Source organism: Leptopilina heterotoma, unplaced genomic scaffold (genome assembly GCF_015476425.1).
Source record: "Leptopilina heterotoma isolate Lh14 unplaced genomic scaffold, ASM1547642v1 Lhet_208, whole genome shotgun sequence".
NCBI lineage: Eukaryota > Metazoa > Arthropoda > Insecta > Hymenoptera > Figitidae > Leptopilina > Leptopilina heterotoma.
In genome coordinates this window covers 60,360-72,500 of record NW_025110923.1, presented here as the reverse complement: position 1 = coordinate 72,500, position 12,141 = coordinate 60,360, and the positions used below count along the sequence as shown (strand labels likewise).

The window sequence follows — 12,141 nt, the reverse complement described above, 5'->3', positions numbered from 1 at the left end:
TCGCAAAGTAACTTTGATATGCGTTCGTTTTCGAAAGCAACACTTTCAATAGTATAATGTTAGCAACAAAAACAAAAAAAAAATTGAAAAGTAAAGTTTAAACAAGCTTTCAAGTTTAAGTACAAAATAAATTCTCGATATTGTGAATCTTTCTCGATATTTTCCCCATCGAAAGTTGAAGTAATGGAATTTAGGTCGAATATTTTTCCAGTATATATATATATATATATATATATATATATATATATATTGTTTCCAGTAAATATATACTTCTTTTCTTACAGTGACTTTTCTCCCAACGAAAAAGAGTCGAAGTACTCAAGAACTTTTCGTGTCAGGTGGGTATGCGCAGCACTTTCAAGGTGTCTGCTAGAATTACAAACTCTTGGGTACTCTTTTCGTGTAGTATGTCACGTCAACGTATTCGTCGGCAGGATCAAAAGAACACTAAGGTATATACAGACTTTTTTATAAACTTGAAATATATCAACATAAACTTCAGAAACTCAAAATTTAATTTATTTTATAAATTCCCTTTTCCTCCTTTCTTTTTTCATATATATATATATATATATATATATATATATATATATATATATATATATATATATATATATATACACACTTTTGTCTCCAGACATCCCGCGAGTTTTCAGAAATGCAGATAAAATTCCATCATGATAGAGTGTATTTTTTATACATTTATTTCTTCCATATTTTTTAAAATTTATTTATTTACATTTTATGCAAGCATTTTAAGCTGTCATATAATTTTAAGTATAAATGCAAAAATATATAATTATTACAATTGTTCATGATCTTATCAGAATATTTACCAAAATAGCGAAAATAAAAATTGTCAAATTATTGTTATAAATATGGATATAAATTTTTTATAATCCGGTATGAAAAATTCAATTTTAGTCAAAAATAAAATTGTTAACATTATTTTTATAAATACCTATTAATTTTTAATAACGGAATAAATAATTTAAATTCAGTTTTAAGCGCAAAAGTAAAATTGTTCAAATTATTTTTATAAATACTCATTCATTTTTAATTTTGAAGTGAAAAATTCAGTTATAAGCAAAAAATAAATAAAATTGTTCAAATTGTTTTAAATACCATATGTGTAGGGGAGAGTGGGGCAAACCGGACCCCCCTAACGGTTTTTTGACTCTTGTGACAAAACGAATCAACCGATTTCATTTTTCGATGGCTTGTTTGAAAGATCATTTAATTGCGCAACTTTTTCCCAGAGACACCTATACTTCATCTTTTATTGTTTAGTTGCTGTGTTAACTTTAAAAATTTTTGCAAAAGGTCCGGTTTGCCCCACCCCCTGGGGTAAACCGGACCCTCCCATGGGCAAACCGGACCGTTTGGTTTTTTGTTTATAATATTGCATTTACATAATCTGCAATAATAAAAACATAAAGAATCATGTAAACAATGGTTGTAGTAATGAAAATAATAATACGAGATTGAATTTTAATTAAATAAATATTTTTTTAAATAAAAAAATAAAAATCTTTGTCATTATTAGAGAAACAATATTAAAGGGTCCAATTCTCATTGGAAGACAATTATTTTTCATTGTAAGTAAATATTTTAATGAAACATACATTTTATTTAAAAATAATTTTTATGAAACTTTAATTCAATGTAAATATCCTATGGCCGGTTTGCCCCACCGAAAACGGTCCGGTTTTCCCCACAGGCCCATTTTGAGAATAAATGTTTGTAAAAAAGAAACGCTTTGCAAATTCATCAAAATTTTTAGTGGTAAATATTCCTGAGGTGTGTACCTTCAAAACCTAAGACCTAATATTTGGAAACATTACACGATTTCCTCAGAATTTTCTTACTAAAAAATTTGTAAAAGTGTAGAAAAAAACTAAAAAAAACTTTTGCTCCCTTCGTCGCACAAACGCAAGCTAAAACTGTCAGATTGAAAAAATAAGGTGTACTAAACATGGTTGTTTTAAATTTGTAAATAACACCTTTTCCAATTTCGACATTTCGGAAATATTGAGAGGGGTCCGGTTTGCCTCACTCTTCCCTAAATTATTGAAATGAAATTAAAAAGCAAAAATGAATTTGTTTATATCAGTTTTAAAATGATTTTTTAAGTTTTTTAAAAGTATTTACCTTTTCATAACAACAAAATGAAAAATATATTTTTAATTTTAAAGGCAAAAATACATAGATTTATTAAAATCAATACTTTAAAATTATTAAGAAAGAAAAATTAAAAAAATTTGGTTTTGGACTAAATTAGGGGAGACTGGGGTAAACCCGCTCACTAGCGATTTGACGCTATAAATGTGAGGAATACACTTGGGGTAAAGCCGCTCACTTAGTTTTAAATTTAAAATTTAGAATAAAATAATTTCACGTATTATATTTTAACAATAACAAAATTTATGACTTGTTAAAACCAAAATTATAACTACAATTCACTTTCTCTTATTAAAATATAACATTATTCAAATCCATAGTTGTAATTCATGAAACCTATAATCATTATTTATTAAACCAATTTATTGTTTGTAGAACTCATAGTTTATTATCGAAAATAAATTAAACTTAAGACGGGAATAAGACGAATTTTAATATTTAAAAAATAAAACTGTTCCGTCTTGAAAAGATAAAGTGAGCGGATTTATCCCAGTCTCCCCTATTAAAATGAAATTGTCAAAATTGTTGTTATAACAATAGGCACTTATATAAATGATTAACAATGGAATAAAGAAAGAATAAAATTGTAAAAGTTAGAGAAGTGATTTTGGAAAAATTGTGATTATAGTCATTGAAATATTGTAAAAGTTGAAAAAAATGTTAAATTAATAATGTTAAAGTGAGAATATCGTGTGGTGAATATAGAAAAACGAATGATCGATGAATTCCATGAAAAACGAATTTTAAACTCTCTTTTTCAGGACTTCTTCCCCTCTTTTGAAAACTCTTGTTTCAACATCACCCGCACGTCTACGACACGTTCACGAAAAGTTTTTTGGGGTCTACGAAAATTACTCCATAAATCCTACTCTCCTAAAATCTTATTCGTACTATATCTTTTATGTCCGCTTTATTAAGAAAAGGACCAACAGTTGTTGAGGTGCGAGTCGCATATTTAATTCTATTTTTCCAAAAAAAGAAAGAAAAAAGTATCAATAAGCAACTCACAAATGTTACACTTTTCTTTTATTCCCAAAACCAAAAATTATAATTTTTTTCTCCTATCGTAAAATTTACTCGCAAAAATTTTCGAAGACACCAGAGTGAAATCTTTTCTTAAAAAAGACATGGAGTGGAAAGGTCGAATGTATCGAAAAGTATCGAAGTAAAGAATGGGCAATGAGAATGTAAAATCTTAATAGAAGAGTGTTTTTAAAATTGTTTGTACATGTGAAGGTGGCGCTGCAGTCGTATGTTATTTAAAAAGAGCGCGAATATATAAATTTTATTTTTGTTAAGAGACAGTACTCATAATAAATCTTATTTTGCATTGTCAAAAAAAACGTCAACATTTCAAATATAAATAAGCAAATTATTAACTGAAAAAATTTGAATATAATTTTTAATGAAATAATGGACTTGGACAATGGACATATAAAAACTAGCACCGTAGACGGCCGCTTGCGGCCGTCGGAGGAGCTAGTAAAATAAAGAAAATAGGAAAAAGAAAGAAAAGAAGAAAAAGAGAAGCAAAGGCAAAAAATATTAATAGAAGAGAAATAAAAATAAAATAAATAGATAAATATACAAATATTAAAGAAATAATAATTATGAAATAAGTCATAAATAAGTAGTAATTAGGTAATAATAATAATAATAATAATAATTCCGTGCCCGGTTGGAACTTTTGTTCTACCTGGGGCGCATTAGAGATGTTCTTTTGCGCGGGGTTGCTGGTCCTCTATCAGACGCGTGCCAGGTGGCGGATAGGTTAGCTTCCTAGAAATAGGTGGTATCGAGGAAATCAAATACTCGACGCGGACCAAAACCAGCAAACAAGAAACATCCATCATGAGCGATTGTAAAAACGAGGAAGAGTACCTGCGGGGTAATGCTACGGCTAATTCCCTCACTGGTTCCGATCGTCAAGCGCTTTCGAGCGTGAGGGCGGTGGCCAGTGGCCCAAAGATGCAGGAGGGCAACAACGCGTTGGTAGTGCCACAGATCATCGTGGAAAGGTCGGAGAGACGAGGGAGTACGAGCAGCGTGACGAGTCAAGCCAGCTGCATTTCTGTCTTCAGTAATGCCTCGGCAAAGGACATTGCAAGCTGCAACCAAGATCGAGATGAATGCATTAAGCTGCGGGAGGAAGAGGCAACATGCATTCTAGAAATGGAGGAGGAGGTCAGCAAGATGATGAAGTCCTGCGAGGTCCAGAAGAATGTCAATATGACATTCAAGGACGGACTCAAAAGCATGAAATCGCTCATACAGGAGATCAAGGAGAAGCACGTAGCAGCTACGAAAAAGGATGAGAGTCTCTACCAGGGATTGACTTGGTCGGAAGAGACCAGACAGGATCGTAGAGTTAGACGAGATCGCTGTAACGCGATCGTGTTGAGAAACGTCGTCTTGGATGCTCAGAAGTGAAAGAGAAGTGATCCTGAGCTTGCGAAGGATCCAAAAAGGAAAAGGGAGGAGGGACCTCCTAAAAGATCCAAAGGCAAGGAGATGAAAACGGCACCAAAGACAACTTCAGATAAGAAGGGAAGAGCCACAATGGTCGTCAAAGTGGCTGAAGGAACTACCTTTGCCGAGGTGCTGGCGAAGGTTCGAAAAGAGGCTGACTTGGAGGCCAGCCAGACAAGGGTTGTGGGAGCTGTACCCACTAAAAAGGGAGACCTCCTTATTAAAATTGGGGGGTCTTCGAACAGGAAGTTGTTCACCGAGGAGGTGACAAAGGTGATCGGCGATCTAGGTAAGGTGCAGATGGCGGATCGGCAGACTGTGCTGGAGATCCGCGACATGGACACCCTTACCGAACAGGAGGATGTCAAAGAAGCCCTGGACAAACTATCTACGGTGCCAGCAGGAAGCAGGAAGGTGACGGTCCTCGGACCAAATAAGCGAGGTATTAAGCTCGCTGTCGTGGTCACCTCCCAAGAGGACGCTAACAAGCTGGAGAAGATAGGGCACATTAAAATCGGTTTTGTGTCCTGCAGAATAAGTAGAAGAGTTATGGTCACAAGGTGTCACAGGTGCCTTGGCCATGGCCATATAGGTCGAGACTGCCAAGCAGTAGATAGGTCAGCTGCGTGCTTCAAGTGCGGAGAAGCCGGCCATAAGGTAGCAGATTGTAAGAAGAGCCCATGCTGCTTCTTATGCAAGGCGAAGTTCGGCGAAAAGGAGAACATCCAACACGTCGCTGGATCAGGTCGGTGCAAGGTCTTCAGGACTGCCTTAGAGGAAGCTAAGAAGACCCTGTCAAGAACAAGGAGAAAATAATGGCCAGAAGAAGAGCGGCACGGAAGAGTCGCGCCAGCGACTGAATGGGACCATCCATCTGCGAAGTCTGAAGCCGAAAGGTAGTTCCGTAGGTGGATAGAAGGTTCGAAACCCAGGGGAATCAAGAAGAGGTTTTAGTCGGTATTGTGACTGCCGTAAAAGCAGGTATGTGAGGTTTCTTTTTTTTCCTTGCATTTCGTGCGAGTCCGACATACCCCAGGTAAGTGGGATCTTCCTGGGCATGCGTTAATGTATTTCCTCTTCTCCCCCGTGAATAAAAAAAAAAAAATAATAATAATAATAATAATAATAATAATAATAATGATAATAATAATTAGTAATAATAAATAATTATTAAAGAAAATAAGAGTGTATTAATTTTTAATATGTCTATACTTACGAATGATCTTTGAGAACGGTTTCCACTTTACTTGTAGCAACGGACCAGACGTAAACCGATCCATCGGAGGAGCCAACTGCGATGTATTGACCGTCAGGACTGAAAGTGGCTCGTGCCCAATCGCAACCAACTTTAAAGCCATCGGCGCTGGAAAAATACAGGATAATCACATTTTAATTCAATTTTATAGAAGACAGTCGAAGGAAATGAGAATGAAAAAAAACGAGGCAAAATGTCTAAAGAAATTTGTCATTCTTGTGATTCGTCTACTGGAAGAAAGAGGACCTAAAGGTAAGTAATTACATGAGCAGATGGCAAGTAATTAAACAGCGTCTGGTCCTGAGACGAAGGTTCTTTTTTATTTTGCTCTCCTTCTCCAATTGGCTACAATCCAACGACCTGGATCATTGAAAACTCATTTGCTAAAAGCGCCAAAAAGAATATATATGACTTTACTTCCCAATTTGTGACGCGTTATACTCGCGAATTATTTATTACAGATTATAAATTACAAACTAATTCGCACTGAATATTTTTTGGGTTTTCATGTTTTTTTGGATAAGGATAGTTTAGTTTTTATTAAAGAGACATTATTCCAAAGATATCTTTTTGCTCATATCAAAAATTGCTCAAAATTCAAATAAAAAATACAAGACTTTCGAATTGCCTAGTTACTACAGAATTCGAACCGAACCGAGTTCTGTTCGGTTTTGGAGTTCTAAAATGTCGAATCCAATGTCGAATTTTCAATATTCGAGTCAGTCCAGTTCGAATGTCGAAAAACCGACATTCAAGTTGGCCTAGTTTTCGACATTCGACCTAGAAGATTCAAGTGTCGAATTTTCGACTCCCCAAAACCGAAAAAAACTCGATTCGAATCGAATTTTGCACAGCTCTAGAAAATATCAAAAAGGAGAGAAAATTTTGTTGTCGTTGCACTTTTGAATTTTTTTGTAATTCAATAAAAATTTGTATTTATATATATTTAGAGATTCCAAAAGCGACCGATAAAATGTTTTGAGGAAAATGCGTCAACTTTTATGTTCGCCATAATGAATGCGCCTTTTAAATATTTTTTAATCCGTTAAAAAATTGGATTTAGCCTCTCTAATTTGACCGAATCATATTTTTTCCTGATCGCTTTTAAATCCAGAAGAATTTTTTTAACTATACAAGAAGATTATACTAAAAATTGAAAACTGGATCTTTCTTCAAAAAAAGACAAGTGGCTTGTTCAAAAAATGTTATTTAATTTAATCATATTTAGGGTATCTGAAGTCAATGAATTTGATATTTTTGACTAGAATTGAAAACTCAAAATAGATGATTCAATATGGCCCCCAAATATTGAAAATTTGACGTATTTTCTAAAATATAGGGTAAGTCCTTTTTCTTTTTTTAGTTTCATTTTTTAAAATTCATTGGATTTACTTGAAATTTGTTACTCGGGGGCTTTTGGGGTCGCTACCCACACAGCACTGAAACTTTCCTAAAAATTTATTAAAGATGTACTTGAGAGTCGTTCATGACTTGTTGGGATTTGGCTGCACTTTTGTAAATTTATTACTTTTATAGTGATAAACAACTTCACCAAATATTTTTTTTTTTTGGTTTTAATAAACCGATTTTGGATTTTGAAAAAAGGATTTCTTTGGTTTTAAGTATATTTTAAATTAAAATTATAATAAAAAAAAATAAAAAAATTTTTTTTTTTGAAATTTTAAAAAATTAAAAATCCGTTTTTGAAAAAACATCATCTTTGATTTTTTTCAAAATTTCACTAAATGTTAGGGCAAATGTGCTTTACATGTCCTGTAAGTTTCATCTTGGGATCTCAAAGGGATTCGGAGTAAAAAAATAAAACGTAACCACATATTACGAACATATGGGGCAAAATTCCTTTAACTGCCCAGGTCAAAAAATGAAATTTCTCTAAATTTTGCTAAAATGTTACTATTGTTAGTGGAAGTGTAAATATTAATCTTTTCTGAATTTCATAAAATATTTTTTGAGTTATGGAGTTTCAGAATTTTGATTTTTTTGAAAAATATCTTTTTTCAATTTAATCTATTGATAAGTAAAATTAATCAAATTTAAAGTATGAATATTGATTTTTAAAGGGGTTTTCACGAGCGATAAGCTGGAGATGAAAAAAATGTTGTTTTCTTTCAATTCGACCTTGAAATTTAAGGTCAAATTCTTAATTTCAATATATCTCAAAATCGGTGTTTTTTATTTTTTTCTAACCTATCCCAATCGAAAGCTTACCTTTTTTCCTATGAGCCATGTAAAAATCAAAGTGGGACCATGGAACTTTTTGAAGAAATTAATTATAAATCATCATTTTCTATGTAAAATAATGATAAATTATTATTTTCCTTAAAAATTTTCATGGTCCCACTCTGATTTTTACATGGCCCATAGGAAAAAAGGTCACTAGCTTATAGCTCGTGAAAACCCCTTTAAAAATCACTATTCATACTTTAAATTTGATTCATTTTACTTATCAATATATTAAATTGAAAAAAAGATATTTTCAAAAAAAACAAAATTTTGAAACTCCATAACTCAAGAAATAATTTATGAAATTCAAAAAAAATTAATATTTACACTTCTACTAATAATAGTAACATTTTAGCAAAGTTTAGAGAAAATTTATTTTTTGACCTGGACAGTTCAGAAATTTTGCCCCATATGTTCGTAATATGTGGTTACGTTTTATTTTTTTACTCCGAATCCCTTTGAGATCCCAAGATGAAACTTACAAGACATGAAAAGCACATTTGCTCTAACATTTAGTAAAATTTTGAAGAAATCAAAGATAATGTTTTTTCAAAAACGGATTTTTAATTTTTCAAAAAAAAATTTTTTTTGAACTTTTTTTATATTAATTTTAACTTAAAATATACTTAAAACTTAAGAAATCCTTTTTTCAAAATCCAAAATCGGTTAATTAAAACCAAAGTTGTAGCATTTTAAAAAAAGACACAAATTTTGAAAATGACATATTTTTGGTAATTTTTAAAATTTTGATAAAATATTTGGTGGAGTTGTTTATCACTATAAAAGTAATAAATTTACAAAAGTGCATCCAAATCCCAACAAGTCATGAAAATTAGTGTGTTGAACTGACGTGGAATTTACCACTTGTAAACTTCGAAGTATTTACTTGCAAAGTTTAGTGAAAATTGTGTAAAGATTTAAATTTAAATCTCCTACTTCAATAAATGTTTAGCGTGAAACATTGCTAAAAATTAAAAAAAAATTTCCGTTTAAATCTATATAGTAGGCGAAAATTTAATTTAAATTTTCAGGAAAGTTTTACGCTACATTTTTGCTTATAATAAAGTAGTCGAAAATCATTGGATCCACTTGAAACTTGTTACTCAGGGATTTTTGGGGACGCTGAATACGAATATAATATAAACCATTTTTAATTAACGACATTTTATAAATTTGTAATTATTAAATTGAAAAATTCGTATTCAGCAACAAAAACGACCCATGAGGAACAAATTTCAAGTGAATCCAATGCATATTGTAGAAATTTCCCGCCATATTGGATCCACCATTTTTAATTATAAAAATTTCATATTCGTATTTAGTGACCCCAAAATCCCCAGAGTAACAAATTTCAAGTGAGTAAGATGAATTTTAATAAAGTTAACCGCCATATTGGATTCGCCATTTTGAATTTTGATGAACGCTAATCAACAATAAAAAGTAACTACATTTAGAAAATTTTTAAGACTGACCGAGCTTTTCTATTCCAACCCATTTTGAAGAGAAGGAGGGCTTCTGTTGACGAAGAATGCCTTTTTTATTTTTGATATGTTTTGCTACTAATTTTGATAAACTCCTTTCAGTAAAATGCAGATATTTTGTTATTTAAAAAGGAATTCTAGTTCAGAGCCACAGCAGTTAAGAACTGAACATTTTGTTTGATTTTTGCATTTCGGATTATTCATTGTAGAAAGATCAGCAACGTCGATAAAATCCTTTCTCTTCACAAGGCTTTGTAAAGAATAAATATTGAATAAACAAATTATTTCCAATGACTAGAAGAGTTTCTTCATACAGTTCAAGAGAGGCTTTATTCAACTGAAAACATTAATCTGAAACTGAATGATTAGAAAAGAATATTGACGAGCAAAATAAAAAGAACTAATTCTGCATATTAAAAACTGCGATTTGTGTTAAATCCAGGTTGTCATTAATTGTTGATTGGTTATCGGTAGGTAGGGCTATGATATCTAGTGCGGTAGAGAGAGAGAGAGAGAGAGATCGCGCGAGAGGGAAAGGGAATATTTTAATTAAAAACCACGAAGCTTCGCCTTTACTTTTATTCGCGTGATATGTGAGTGATTGACAGACGACCGTCACTATCTGCAAAGCAACGCATTGTAATCTGGCCAAACCGCAGTACCGAGAGAATTGCATCTAAAACCACATCGGTGCGAAATAACCCTGCCATCATTCCACAAACGTAAAACGATAAGTAACCAAAATTGGATTTCGAAATCTAGTGCACTGTGTCAACAAAATGAAATTTCAAATGAAATTTCGAATTACATTGCGCACAAATATTCCCATCCCAAAAGAAAACATTGAAAATATTTCTATACCTAATTTTCACTCCCAAGTTTCTGAAAAATTATTTTCTAAATTGTCTTCTTCGTTTTAATAAAGCTGGCTAGCTAGTTTTTATTTTTAACTAGCTAAACAGCCCTTTACTAATCAAACTTACGTTCTTTGATTTGATTCTTTTAAAATTAAAATTATTTTGAGAATTTAAAAATCTGAAATTTTTTCTAGTAATTAAAAAATTGTTTGTTATTAAACATTTTTGTTGATTATATCAAAAATTGCTTATTTTACTCATAAACAAGAGAAACTGAATTTGAAAAACTTACCTGAATGAAACAACAATCTGCTTCATCCGAAGATCGAGAAGCTTGACCGTATCGTCTCTCACGCAACTAAGAAGATAATTTGCATCTGAAAATAAGCCACAAAAAAAGTATGCATAAATTTTAATGTATTTTATTAAAGAGTCTGTGAAATAAGTAAAATATTCTCTGAATTAAAAAAATTTAATTTAAAGGAGTTTTTGAGAAAGAATAATTTATTAAATTTAAAAATTATTTCTGAACTAGAACTATTACACACCGGTGCCAAGTTAAAAGATGAATGTATATTGTGTTAATTTTAGGAACACTTTGCTTTCTCATGGAGATTTTTTTCGAACAGTTTATTTTATTATTTATTATTAAATAAATTGTATTACATTAAACACTTATGCTTTTATAAAGTTATGTTTACTATAAATTTTGAAAATGATATTTTTCATAATTTTTGGTTCTTAAATAACAGCAATAATTTCGTAAAAATTTCTAATCGAATTAGGTTCAAAAATAGGTCAATTTAATCTTTTTTTAATGCTCTACAAGTTGGTTATGCGACTTTTAAAGTTACTTCTACATCTTGTACCAAAATTTTTAAAAAAGTAATATTTTCCAAAATTCTAGAATTTTAAAAGTTTAATATCTCTTGCTAATATGGACGAAAAATGTTTAAAAAGGGCTTAAAAGATGAGTCTAAAGAAACTCTACAAAATTAGAGAAAAACATTTATAGGTGACCTAAAATTTTTTTTAAGTTATGAACAAAAAACGTTTTTTTTTGCAAAATTAAGAGTAACAAAAAAATATAGTTGAATTGAATTGTGTTTAGAGCATTTTTCTTTGAGTTTCAAACGAATCTGATCAAGTTCTAAACATTTTAGTCCACATATTAGATTCACCGTTTTGTATTTTGGAAAACTGATGTCAGATTCGTAATCAGCGACCCCAAAAACTCCCGAGTAAGGATAATTATTATACTAGGGGAGACTAGGTGCAGTTGTTACGCTGTGCAGTTGTTACAAATGGAATATCTCAGAAACAGTGAATTATAGAGATGGGGTTCCAAAAGGAAAAATGTTTAGTTTTTATGTACGAACTTGTTGCAATATGTTTAAAAATTATATGCAAGCTTTACAAGTAAAAAAATAGGCACATTGGTTTTTAGAGATCAAAAGTAAATATTTCTCTGCTTGATATTTTTTAAATAAATAATAGACCTTTATACTTAACAAAGTAAATTTTTTAATATCAATTCTATGAGGATTAAGCTTCAAAAAATTGCCTTGCTTGTCCACATTTAGTGTATACTTTTTTAATAAAGTGATTTATTGTAAAAAATGTTCCTGTTGTGAAGTTGTTACAAGTGATAATG

At 31.3% G+C, this 12,141-nt stretch overlaps 1 protein-coding gene across 1 annotated transcript in view; it reads right to left on the bottom strand.

Moving 5' to 3' along the window:
- The window catches only part of LOC122501304 (autophagy-related protein 16-1-like), a 109,519-nt gene that overhangs the window by 55,104 nt on the left and 42,274 nt on the right, over nucleotides 1-12,141 (bottom strand). Inside the window, exons 4-5 of the mRNA XM_043610648.1 lie at nucleotides 10,780-10,864; nucleotides 5,867-6,013 (exon numbers count right to left, since the gene is read on the bottom strand). Of these exons, the coding sequence (XP_043466583.1) occupies nucleotides 5,867-6,013; nucleotides 10,780-10,864 (232 nt within the window). The remainder of the gene's footprint in view (nucleotides 1-5,866; nucleotides 6,014-10,779; nucleotides 10,865-12,141) is intronic.